Below are 13,730 nucleotides of genomic sequence, written 5' to 3'. Positions count from 1 at the left end.
GGTCTTTTTTGAGCAAAATCACCCTGCGTTTGAGGGAGTAGAAGGAGCTGGGCAAATTCTTATCTGTAGTGTGATGGGCATTAACTGAAAACTGAAGAATAGACAGGTACACAAAGGGCATGCTTTGTCTTCTGTGTTTGAAGGAAAATATTGTGTTTGAGGACAATAATATTAATTTCACATATCACTGTCTAGAAACAGTGATTATTGTATCACCCACAAGAAGAGATTTGTACCAGTCTTAACAGGAAAGTCTGCACACCCTCCGGTGGGGAGGGGTTAACAGTGATCCTATTACATCATCTGGAGCTCATCCAGACTACACAATTTCAGAAACATAACCTGTATCAGTCTGAACATGTGTAGAGGAAAAACAGAAACATCTGTATTTTGGCCCACTCTTCCCCAGATTTTTTTTTTTCCATCTTAGAAAAAAAAAATATTAGCCAGGAGAGCTTGGTAAATTTTAACTGTGACTCTATCAATGGTAAGGATTAGTTCCAGGCAAGGTCTCAGAAATCTCATTTAGCTCATTTCTAACATTAGTACTTTGCTATTTTAACACACTTCTTTACTTGTTTAACTAAGTTGTGTTAATTCTGTTCCATTCCTCTACCCCATTCAACTTAATACCTTTTAAAACCCCCAGGTATCCGCCTTTTCAGTATCATTTAGCACTCTTCTCTGATGTTAGAGTGTTCTGGTCTGATTTTGCATTGGTCAATTAAGATTTTATGCAGATTTTAAAAGGTTTGCTTCCTCTTCTTCTATAAAAAAATTTCCATATGTAACTGCTTTTTAAATACTCAAGGAAGAGATTGCTGGAAAAGTGGATCTGAAGAAATTTCACTTGAGATCAACAACAAAGGGTCCTAACACATCTCTGTTACTACCTATGGTGAATCCATTTTAATCTAAACCCAGTTTTCATAAAATTCTAACTACTTACATCTCCATGGTAAGTTTATATGTAAAAAATACTTTTATTACTGTTACTCTATGACATCTACAATAGCCTACTGAAGAGAGCACAGGCTACTTTTCTGAGCTATCAAAAGAGCACTTGCTAGGGAAAGCAACAACCTAAACTAAGATAAAACCAAGTTATACACCTCTGGGGGTTAATCTACATAAGTATACCAATAACTATTTAATTAACTTAGATATGCATAAATATTTTCTTTATCCTACCATCTATATTGATGAAAACCAGCTGAAAGGAAGGAATGAAAGAAAACAGATGCACTGATTTCATAAGGCTACTTTACTTTAAAGCCCAACTTTTTAAAGTTGTGTATACTAGACAAAAAACTTGAAAATGACATAAAAACAGATAGGATCAGCTCCATTATTCTATGTACAAATAGGAATTAAGTCTCCAGTCTCTCTGCCCCTTCACGCTATTTCAGAATCCAAACCCTCTGAACAAATTCATACACTGCTGGATGCCAAGCACCCCGGTGTCAAAGTACACAGTTCCCCGCTTTAAGAAAAATCTAACAAATGAAGATTTAAAGTAGCAAAACTGATGATGAAGACCAATGTCACTGAAGTAATCATTTGCCTGGTAAAAGCATTTATTTAAGTACTGATTTAAAAGTGATCCTGTAGGGACTTCCCTAGTGATCCACTGGCTAAGACTCTGTGCTTCCAATGCAGGGGGCCCAGGGTTTGATCCCTGGTCAGGAAACTAGATCCCACATGCCTCTACTAAGAGTTGGCACGCTGCAACTAAGAGTTCACACGCCACAACTAAGTCCCAGCGCAGCCAAATAAATAAACAAACAATAAATATGTTAAAAAAAAAACTAGTTAAAAACAAGTGAGCCTGTAATATTTAAGTCAAATAATATAAAATTGTCAGTAGTTACTGTTTGGGGCTTAGAAAACTGGCAACTTTATATACTCAACCTAATAATTGCAAAATTGGATTCACAAAAATCAAGCCTACATAGAACTTTTTAAAACCTATTGCACACCCCCTCCCTGACCTAAGCAGGAAATGGGAAATTTATGTTCCAGAGAAGTAGACTAAGAGGATCTGTATTCACATACCTGGCACAGCCAAGAGCAAGGATGAAACCCCACACTCTCAACCCTAAAACACTGGCTCTCCATCTTAACACCCACTACCACCAGCAATGCTCTCTGGAGAGGGGACTGACAGATTTTCATCTGGAAAAACTGACCACTACAAGAGAACCTAACAAAGATAATGACATTTAGGGCCTCCCACAACTTCAGGGCCTGGCTGGTTCCTGTTATATTACTCTCCAGTGAAGCCTACTTAAGACATTGAAAGCAAAAAAAATTTAAAAAGAAATACCCACTATAATATCCTTAGAGAGATATTATATTACTACATCCATGAAATAGGAACAGCATGTTATTAAAAATAACAAAGGAACAATGAACTCAGAAAAGATTCCCTGGAAATTAAGAATGATAAATACCTTTTTTGGGGGGAAAAAAAACTGAAAAATTAAAAGCTAAAGTTAAAGGAATCTCCCAGAAAGCATAACAAAAGGCGGGAAAGATAAGAAAATTCAAGAGTTAGTCTGACAAGCAGGAATTACAGAAACAGCGAAGAGATTAAAAAGACTGGAAGAAATTATCCAGGAACTAATAAAAAAAATCTTTCCTAGGACCAAAGGACAGTTAGGGCAACTATACTGCAAAACTTTAAAGGGCACCACTCACACTGAAGACTGAGTTTCCAAACAATGTAATCTTTACAATGAATTTTAGGGCTTCCCTGGTGGCGCAGTGGTTGAGAGTCCGCCTGCCGATGCAGGGGACATGGGTTCGTGCCCCGGTCCGGGAGGATCCCGCATGCCGCGGAGCGGCTGGGCCCATGAGCCATGGCCGCTGAGCCTGCGCATCCGGAGCCTGTGTTCCGCAACGGGAGAGGCCACAGCAGTGAGAGGCCCGCGTACCGCAAAAAAAAAAAAAAAAAAAAAAAAAATTAAATGGTAGTGTAGCATGTTCTATAAATATGGAATTTTTAAAAGGGGGGAAATCTCAAAGGAGTTGGAAATGTTTGCCTCTGGAGAATGCAAGCCATAGATAAAGAAAAGTGAGTTAAAACTGCTCTTTTTCCATTGTAACCCTAATAGCACTAAGGGATTTTCTGAATCTATGTATATGTTACTCCCCTAAAATTAAATTTCAAAATATATGTTTATAGATAAGACTATATAAATGAGTATGTTCAACCATCTCTCCTTGGCAGAAGAATCTAGGTGCTTCCTCCCAAACTTTCTCCTTTCCTGAATTTTCCAATTCTCTCTAATGAACATGTGTTACTTTTGTAATTAAAAAAATACACCTTATTAAAAATCCACAAAATCAGATACTTGGGGAAAGAAGCGAAGGAAGGAAGAACTTTTATAAATATAAAACAAAAGAACCCCACATTCATGCTTGTACAGAAAAAAAAAATCCACCTCTTACCCCCACCTCCTAGATAGGGTTTAGCTCCTTCCCAAAACCCTGCTTCATACTACAGTCACTTCAGGATATGTGAGAAGTTAAATTTCAAAGAACTTCCTAAATCCACATTCAATTGTGTGAAAGCACAAAGTAGCACTCTGAAGAAAGCCATTTTTACTCTGAAGCCCTGATCAACTAGTCTATAGTAAGTTTTCATGCATGTATCAAAAAGCTCATTCTCTAAAACGTATATTTACTGGATAAAGAAAGACCTTACTTTAAAAATAAACAAAAATCTCCTCACCTTGGGTTAAGTAAGAAATTGCAAGAGGAAGAAAGGAGCTTTTAACAAAATGTACCCTCACCACCCCCAAAGCAAGACCCAGCTGAAAAATCTGAAAAGTCTATTGACTAACACTATCCTGTGAGGAGAAAAAGAAGCACACTAAAGTGAAAATAGGTAAGTAACAGCACTAACCACAAATAAAGCATTGAAAATATATGGTGGAAGAAAACAGCAATATTTTAAATAGATACGCCTATTTGCATTATTTTGTTAATTTGCAACATTATTCAGAGAAACAACATCTTATTATTTGATGTGTTAAAGATTATGATTCTTCTCATGCTCAAAGCCAAATAAGGATTAAACTACTGACCACTTTTGTGTAAAATATTAAAGAGAAGGGAAAAAAAAAAAAACCATTGTGCTTTACACCAAACTGTTTTTGTTTGCTTTTAGAAGAGGTGAAGCCCTACGCAAATAGAAGTGCTTCCACGGTAGCAGTACTTGTTCCCAGGAAACGTGGTGCTACAGTACTTGAGAAGAACCACGAAGCAATTCTTCTTCATAAAAACAGCAACGTCCCTTTCATGGCTTGAAGTTCCGATCAATCCTCGAATCAGAAGCCTTTCTTGTAAAAAGTGCATCACTTAGTAACCATAGTTATTGAACCACATGGCTCTTTAAGACCTTCCTTTATACAATGCTACTCAACTATTATTAAACTTTCAAGTCATGATTAATGGCTAAATTATGCTATTACTGAAGGTAGCAAATTAAGTTTGAATAATCTTATATCTTAACTGATTTTTAAAACAACTTCACTTTGATTTGCCCTAAGCCTAAACTTCACTACATATTTTGACAACTAAAAGGTTAGGTTTAGACTTTACCTCTTCCCAAAAGTCTTAAGGTAAAATACATTTCAGAGTCATACTAGCATTACTATTTGGGGATGCTAATTTACATTATTTTTCCAACTATAATGTAAAACATATTTTTCTACATTACTAATGAAGACTGATCTCAGGGTTTCAAAAACTTTTTAAAGTTTCAACTATTTGAATATTACCTAGGCTTTTTTCTTTATAGTCAACATGAAGCTTTGGGGGAGGAACATGCTTTCAATGTTACTTTTTAAAGAAAATTTGCCTGCCATCTTGCAGCTAATTGAGTTTGCTGAAATTAAACATCTAGTTTGATAAAGGTTAAGTACTTTTTTAGTTCACTCTAAAAATACTCATTATTTCCCCCAGGAAATAAACTAATCTCTATGTTCTATTTACTGTCACATCCACTGTCTTCCGACTGTTTTGTTTTTTTTTCTCTACCACCGTATCCAACAGTTTCGCCAGCGTTTTTCTACCTAAATCACTGTGGCACCATGGGCCATTCTTCCCCGGGGTGCCCACCCACCGAGCAGAAGCAAGCATTTTTTCTGAGAGCTGAGGGCATACTTTTATCTTCTTTCTCCACTCAGCCTCAATCAGCAAGATAAATGGGCAGGGACAGTCCTTCCCTCAAATAGGGAAATACTCTGCTTTCGGATTTTTAAAACTGAAGTATTACTGACTTATTATATAAGGGAAATGTTTTGTGATTGCAATTTCAACTGTTTATGGTTTGTTTTTTTCTTTTGGCAGCTTAATCAACAGTTAAGGGCAATATTACAAGCGTTTCATTTTTTTTTTTTTTTTTTTTTTTTTAGCGGTACGCAGGCCTCTCACTGTTGTGGCCTCTCCCGTTGCGGAGCACAGGCTCCAGACGCGCAGGCTCAGCGGCCATGGCGCACGGGCCCAGCCGCTCCGTGGCATGTGGGATCTTCCTGGACCGGGGCACGAACCCGTGTCCCCTGCATCTGCAGGCGGACTCTCAACCACTGCACCACCAGGGAAGCCCCAAGCTTTTTTGCAGTACGCAGGCCTCTCACTGCTGTGGCCTCTCCCGTTGCGGAGCACAGGCTCCGGACACGCAGGCTCAGCGGCCATGGCTCACGGGCCCAGCCGCTCTGCGGCATGTGGGATCTTCCCGGACCGGGGCACGAACCCATGTCCCCTGCATCGGCAGGCGGACTCTCAACCACTGCGCCACCAGGGAAGCCCCAAGCGTTTCATTTTTAAAGGGAAATCATTTGGGTTACACTTGATATAGCAAGAAACCAAAAAAAAAAAAAGAACAGCCTTACTCTCAATGAAACTGTTACTTTTTAAAACATCTAATCTTTATTACAGTAACAATGTATACACTGTATGTGTTCATAGTCTTCTGCTGGGCAAGTGTTTGGGAGAAGCAGCAAGACCAAATTACTATAACAAGAAACAGTTTAATTCATCTCCTTTAATTGATACATGTCTGAAGTAGCTTTAATTAGGGCAGTGGAGCATTCATTTCTGAAACAAGATACATGGTCAAAAGAAAAAGAATTAAACCATTTGTAGCAATTAATAACACCTGCAAGGTAAGTTCATTTAATGTTGGAATACTGGCTAAGTTATATGCTGTGGAACGCAAAAAAATCTCTGAAAAAAAGTACCTTTTTAAACTGTGAATCAAGATACTCAATATAACTTAATAAAATCCCAGCCACAAGAAACCTTGAATCTTCAAGGATTAAAAACACTGAGGCCAGTTATTCAGAAAATGATAGATAATAGAAATGAAACAGAAATGACTTCTTAAAAATTAGAAGATTATTAAAACAATGCATATCTCCACACTTCTAAAATTGCTGGATGAGATTTCTTAAATCAGATTATAAGGTCCTATATGGTACATTTTACACAAGAAGTTCTTTGTATGTGGTAATAGCTGCAAGGCATCAGAGTCAATAAAATAAATCTGAGAAGTAAGAGCACTCCTTGTAACAAGAAATATTATAGAATACTAATTCAGGAAGTTATTCAGCAGCCTATAAAGAAATAGGAAGTTGTTGACCAACTACTTGAAGAACTATTTCCTGTAGGAAAACTATAAGACAGATGAAGAAAGCAATAATTCTCAGAGCAATAAAAGAATTCTTTTAAAATAAAGCTCAATACACAATGTTGAAATTAGTTTTAAACAGTAAATTCAGTAGAACAAATATACCCAATATACAGACTAAGCTTTTTAAAAATACTTCAGAATCATACTAGAACTTGAATATGTGTCATTGATAAATGTAGCCAGTACCATACTTCCTCCTTATCACTTGCCAACCTAAGGTACAAGTCTTCCTCAGAAAATCTCACTGACCTAGGCAGGGCTTTAAAAATCCCAATAGTTGCCTACCTATAATCCTTCAGTAATTATGCTGCCTTGAAACAATAGGATGGGCCAACTGACTTCAAAGTCATTCATCTAAGGTCACAAGACAACAACTAGTTGTTTCTCTACATTTCCTGACATGTACCAAATAATCCATGATTTTGCCTGCTTTTACTGACCAAGATCCATCTAACAGGGAAAACATTTCTATTCCTGAAGGTTTGATATGCGAAAATTATTCCATGGTGTCAAAAATCTTCATGTTTCTCATATAATAAATCTAATTTTACTTCCACATGAGAGTCCCTCAAAAATCTTAAAGAATATTCATATTTATCTCTCTTCTTCCCAGTTTTTCATCTCCATGGTAACCATTACCCATATGGGATAATTTTTGTATCATTTTGTCCTAGTTTACCTTTGCTACAGGCTCACTTGAGCGGAGTGCTTGGGGTGGTGTGGTGTGTGTGTGTGTATACCCTTCATTAATCCATCTTTGAGAGAAACACTTCTCAAAGGAAGAACTATTGGAAACTAAAAACTAAAGTATAGAACATTTCAGGTCAAAACAAAAAGATCATTCAAAATAAAAAAAATGTAGGCCCATGTCACCTAGAAGCAATTATTACAAGATACAAAAGACTAAAAGAGGAGCATAAATGTTGCTCTTTAATCATAGACTTTTAGCTATAACATCAACCAAAAAAGAGAGGGGCAAGCCAGCTATTAAGCTGTTTAAAAATCTCCCCAGGTCAGCATGTGACCCAGCAGGGAGAGGTTCAAAAAAGTACAGCCTTTCTTTTCCTAACAACCTGGTTTGTTTCCACTCCTTTCCCTTCAAGACACATCCCTCACAGCTAGTAGCTCTTTCAATCATTTACTCTGGATGTCTGCTTGAGAACAAATAATCTTGCTCATGCAGATGAGTCTGCCAGACTTGTGTGTACTTTCCAGTCTCAGGCCCTTTATTGTTCTGGTTGAAACCTGACCCTTTGAAATGGATACCAGGACACCAGAAAACGAATTTAAAATATAAGAAGAAAGTTGGAGGAAAAGGGGCAAAAAAACTGCAGAAACTTTTTAAGATCAAACTTTTTCCTCTGCTCTTCTAAATAAGCTTGTCACAAAACTATTATCTTACACTGCAAAGTAACAATCTGCCCCAAAAGACAATCAATATAAAATACTAAGACACACAACAAAACAATATCATTATTGTATTATCTGACCTAATGAATAAATGTTACATTTCCCTTAGGAGTAGACTGTCAGGGCGGATCACAATCAAAACTTGGACTGTTTTTTACTTTATTATCTCAACATGATTAAACAGTACTAAGTAAGCAACTTCTTGAAAACACCAATTTCAGTCTATAATAACTATTTTTAGGAAACATTTTGTATATACTTATTCCAAACACACCAAATAAAAATATTAAGGTCCTACCTATAATTTCAAAACAAGAAGGGACAAAATTCTATTTTGATCTTTTCAGCCTCAATGAAATTTTGCCATTTTTTTAAACACACAAAAAACAAGGCTAATAAAAACAAATAACCCAATGGCTTTGTTTTTGTTTTCCCAGAGAAGAGAGATTCTGTTTTGAAGACCTGCTAGCTCTAAGAAGTTTGCCACTGCGCTTGTATATCAAGCGGGAAAATTCATATTTCTCTTTACCCTTTGAGGGAAAAACAAACTGATAAATCACATCAAACTGCAGCTAAAGGGTCTGTCATCTCACAACCTAAAGTACTATAATATTAGACTCCTAGGGAATTCCTCCTTATTTTTATAGTTCTTTTCTACCAGTAAAATGTCTATTTAAAAAGGTAAGTAGTACTGCACATATTTCATAAACCTATGCCAGCCCCAAAACTCCCACAATTTGAAATTCTTCATGGTATCCTTTCAGTTTTGAGCTAGGCTAGTTAATAGGTTTGGCACAAACTCAAAAGGAGAACATCCAAATTGCCACAAAATAAAGATTATTAAAAGGTTATGAACCAGGAATCCATAAAGCTTTCAAAACATTACCTAAAGAAGGTATTTAGCTCATACTGAACTGAAAAAAAAATTATGGAAGATATAACTGAGCTTGACATAAATATTAAGTACAATATAAAAATAAATGACATTTTATATCTTGGTACCAGAAAATTATCTCCTACCATTATTTTCACTTACTTTAAGAAGTATCTCTGACCAGAAGATGTCTTTGCCATCTCCCAGCCCGCTGGCAGAGGTACGTCATCAGGTATCTCAAAAGAAGACTGTCTAAGGTGTTGAGCAGTGGGTGTAGCTGCTGGGCCAGAGACTACTCCCGTGGGTGTCAGTGTCCCAGGAGATACGGCTCCCAGCTGCAGGGAAGCTGGAGAGGAATGAGCTCGAACATGCTGTGGAGTCAGGGCCCCTGCAGTGCCTGCATCAGTACTGGCCTATTAGGAATATTAAAACAAAGATTTCTTAAAATTTGTTTTCAAAGAGAGTACCTTTAGATTTCTTAGATAGATATTTGGTTGCAATGAAATTCTAAATCCAAAGGCACATTTCAACATTTAATATTTGACACAGAGGAATATAGGTTTGCAGATGGATACTTTTAAATGTTTACGTGAAGGCCAAGGCAGTGTGGGTGCTTTTCCAAGTTCTAAAATGTTCTAGGTATAAACAAAACCCAAGGAATATAACTATGGATTCTTTCTCTTTCTTTTTTTTAAACTAGGTTTTACATAGTTAATGTTTTTTCCAAGCCAAGCCCTAAACACACAACAGTTGTCATTTTTTTCTCACCATGGACAAACGTCATCAATAAAGCAACCATCAAAATTTATACAACTTTTAAGGAATACAAAAGATCCAGAAACATCCGAATATTCTTAAAAGCCTCCTAATGAATGAAATAAAAACCCAGCCATATATTTGTACCTAGATGATAAAGATGCCAACAATTCCATTACAATATAACTTAAGAATTTACAAACATATTTACAACTGTGTAGTAGCAGAAAAAATCCTGAACTCAGACCCTAAAGTTCTGGGTTCTAGTCCAAGCTGGCTAGTGTGACACTGAACAATATCATAATCTCTGAGCCTCAAGTTTTCTCATTTGTTAAATAGCTTTTTTTCATGATGGAAAAATGTGTATATGAATTTATATCCAATAATTTGTGAACAATAGTATTTACAACCCATATTTGTAGTATTCATAATCTAGTACAGTTATTTAAATTCCTTAACTGAAGAGTTAGGGTTTGATTATCAAAAAGTTTGCATTTCCTAGATTCATATAGGCAAGTAAGGAAGACTAAAAGCAATCAGCAGACGCATCTATGGCTTGATGTTAAATCATGTACATTCTGAGTTTCCAATCAGAATAAATTTGAATTAGGACTCATTAGCAGAAATAAAAGTCAAACTTATAGATGCACGACACGGTTAAAAAAGGCATTAAAACAAACAAAACTACAGTAGATTATGAATAGTATGAATCCATAAACTGCTGATATAAATTACTGTGCAATTATTTACTAGAAAAATAAGTACACTTTTTAGTTGCAATTCTTTACAGTTTATAGATGCCACAAAATGGGGAATTCAATCTCCTATGGGTATTATACTTTCAAAACATATTAACTAGCAGCATAGTCGTGTAGACTGTGGCGTGCAATGCCAACACATTTTTCCCCATAATGAGTCCAGAAACTCATTTCCAGGGCTAAGAGAAAAAAGCATACCTAAGTCTACTTCTTATCAATTTAAGTATTTGGGGTAAGCTGCTAAATTGTTTTTCCTTCCTCTTTCTTAACCCAGGTTTTTGTCAGCAGGTTAAGTGAGTTTTTCTGATTTCCAAAACCCCTTGGTCTGAGGCAGGAGAACACACCACAGGCCTGCTGCAAACAGGAGGGGCGATGGGAGTGGGCCGATAACTGTTCTTTCCACTCAAGTTACAGCCGAGTGGACTAACTACATCGCAGTATTTGGAAAACCAATTAACTTCTGGACAAAGTTCCTATGCTGAAGTTTAGCCTGAAGCAAGCTCTTTTTTAAAAAGGAAGGAAAGAAAGAAAAACCTACACTAAACAAATCTTCTGGGACCGGTCAGAATGTTAACACTTTCATAATAGTTTCACTTTAATGTTGGATCACGTTGACAAAATAATCGGACGTTGTGTATGTGGAACAGCCATGTTCATATCCTCAATAAGAATTAAAGAGCAATGGCGAGCCTCGAATTAGTCATCACTTCCCAAACATTAACTTCTAATCACAGTTGAACTAGGCAGGACTCGGCCTATGAGTCAACCTGCAGTGCGTTATCAAAGGCTTCTGTTAAAACCAAAGCACGGTAAAGCTCAACTCAGGTCCTGCGCAACGTGTAGATGTGGCTAATATAAAAGCATTTCGGCAAACTGTAAATAATAGTCTCCAACGGGGAAGCCAACGCGTGAACCAACTAAGTTTGATAAGGGTAAGCCTGCCCGACTTCCAAGGCGCTAGCTAAGGGCAGGGGTGAAAGCACTAACTCCATAAACAACTTCCAGGAAAGTCTGGATCCTGTATTCAGAAAGCGCCGGGGCCGCGAAGAAAATAAATGCTTTTGGGAGGGGGAGGGGGAGAAAGAGCGAGAAACTAAATGGACTGGTTCAACCCCCACCCCTAATCAACACTGGAAAACAAGAGAACAATTATTTGACTCCCCAGGAGACTGAAGTGGACCGAGAGGCCCCGAAGGAAAGGGGGCCCAGGGCTCAACTTCACAAACTCGGCCGCCGCTGGCAGCTCACCCACACACAGATGCCAGAGGCCCCCCTCCCCCTCCCCGGCCCCGCGGCGGCGGCGGCGGAGGGAGCGAAGGTGCGGAGCGCGGAGGCGCGCGCATTGTGCAAGCCCACCGCGGCCCGGGCCCGACTCTCCCCACCCCCTTCCTTCCTCCCCACCTCCCCTGCCACTCCCGCCAACCTCCCGGGAACCCCAGGAAGAAAGAAAGGGAAGGGAAAAGCACGCCCCCCCGGGGCTGCAACCGCAGAGAGAAACTACAAGGGGAAAAACAAATCTCGGCCCCGGACTCCGGGAGGAGTGAGGAGCCCATAGCCGCGGCCGGCGGGGCGCCTCCAGTCCCCCCGCCTCTCCGCGAGCCCCCATCCCCACCTCACTAGCGCTCCCGGAACCCCCCTCCGCGGCCAGGGCTCGCGGCCGCCGCTCCCGAGCGCCCCCGGGCCTGGGGCCCGCCCGACAGGAAAGTGGGGAGAGGGGCGGCCAGGTTACCTGTCGGGAGTGGGACTTGGGCTCTGGAGGCTTGAAGAAGGAGTCAGGCAGCTTCCGGAGCCTCATGGGCACAGTCTGGGGCACGTTGGCCGTCTTGGGGTTCATGACGGCGTTGAAAAGCGCCTCCAGGTCGGTCTCCGAGTCCCCCCGGACGTGCACGATCTGGTGCCCGGCGGGGGGGGCCTGCGGTGCCGCCTGGGACCCCGGGGGTGCCGGCTGCCCGGGCCCGGACGGCGGGCCCTGCCCCTGGGGGGGCTGCGCGGGCGGCTGCCCTTGGCCCTGGGGGGCTGGCTGAGGCGGCGGCTGCTGCTGCCCGGGATCCATGGTTTCTCCCTCCCCCGACGCGCACCCCGACCAGGCGGGCGAGGGCTCCGCCCGGGCGCCCCGGCTCGACGGGCCGAGATGGGAGAACCGGCGAGGGTGGCGGGCCGGCGGCGCTGGGCGGCGGGAGCGGCGCTCGCCTTGCTCTCAGCGCCGGGGGGCTGCGCCGCGGCCCCGCATCCCCCGCCCCGGCGCCTCCGCCCCCGCCCTGCGCCCCGGCTCCACTGGTCTGGCGGCTGCGCCTCGGGAGGGGCTGCGAGAGCCCCGGACCTGCGCGCCCGAGAACTTTTTTCCTTCACGCCCTTGACGGATGCCGGACAGCTAGTTGCCTTTCCCCTCCCCCTTTCTCTCTTATTTCCTCTTCTTGTTCCTTCCTTCCTCCCTTTCTTTTCCCCGGCGGCGGCTGCGCCCGACTGAGACAGAAACTCGCCTCAGACGCCAAAACTAAAGTTGAGAGAACCGCCCGCCCGAGCCGCTCGCGGCTCCGCCTCCTCCCGGCTCTTCCTTCCTCTGCGCGCCCGCCCGCACAGGATCCGCGGACGTCCGCGGAGGGAAACTTTCCCCTGCAAGTTAACTACATTCCTGCAGACTCCCGGCCTCCAACGCCCCTCCCGGCCGCACGTGACCAGCCCGCCAGCGGGCCGGGCCTCCACAGTGCTTCACGGGGCTAGGGCCTGGGGGCGGCCGCGGCGGGGAGCGTGCCTGGCGATCCGCGCCGGGAGGGCGGCCGACCCGACGACCAACGTTGGGTCTGGTCTGGGTCGGAGCTCTGATCTCTGCGGCGAACGCGGCCGCCCTTGGCCGCAGGAAGTCCTCCCTCCCAGCCCGGCCCCTTCCCCGCCAGTTCTCGGGAAAGGCTGAAAGGCTTCCAGCTCGCCCCGAGATGCGAAATAGCCAAGGCCGAAAGAAGTTGGGAGGGGACGTGTAAATCCACTTAAACCCTCCCCGCGTTAGCCCGACTTGACTAACTGGAGTGTCAGTGTGGGCTCAAATCCTCAAACTAGGTTGGATTTAAAATGGTACCCGTAACAGACATTGATTTTAATAAGGGTCCATTTTTTCTTAACATTAACTTGATTTTTTTCCACTCAATATTCAAAACCCACTTGAAAGGGATAAACGATTTCTGTGATTTGAAGCTTTAAGACTAGATCTGTGACTCAGTGTGATTCACTAAATAAC

At 41.7% G+C, this 13,730-nt stretch overlaps 1 protein-coding gene across 12 annotated transcripts in view; it reads right to left on the bottom strand.

Annotated features, from left to right (window-relative positions):
* The window catches only part of YAP1 (Yes1 associated transcriptional regulator), a 108,229-nt gene extending 95,110 nt beyond the window's left edge, over positions 1-13,119 (bottom strand). For 3 of the 12 annotated variants that reach the window (XM_082628950.1, XM_082628952.1, XM_082628951.1), the window contains exons 1-2: positions 12,228-13,115; positions 9,147-9,397 (exon numbers count right to left, since the gene is read on the bottom strand). In XM_082628950.1, the coding sequence (XP_082485076.1) occupies positions 9,147-9,397; positions 12,228-12,551 (575 nt within the window). In that variant the 5' untranslated portion in view covers positions 12,552-13,115. Of the gene's footprint in view, positions 1-9,146; positions 9,398-12,227 lie in introns of all 12 variants that reach the window. The other 9 variants (XM_082628957.1, XM_082628955.1, XM_082628958.1 and 6 more) reach the window with 7 other exon arrangements.
* Between the last annotated feature and the right edge of the window lie 611 nt (positions 13,120-13,730).

This window comes from Mesoplodon mirus, assembly GCF_964341445.2.
Source record: "Mesoplodon mirus genome assembly, chromosome: 7".
NCBI lineage: Eukaryota > Metazoa > Chordata > Mammalia > Artiodactyla > Ziphiidae > Mesoplodon > Mesoplodon mirus.
Note: the sequence above shows the minus strand (reverse complement) of the source record. Positions and strands in the feature narration are given on the sequence as shown.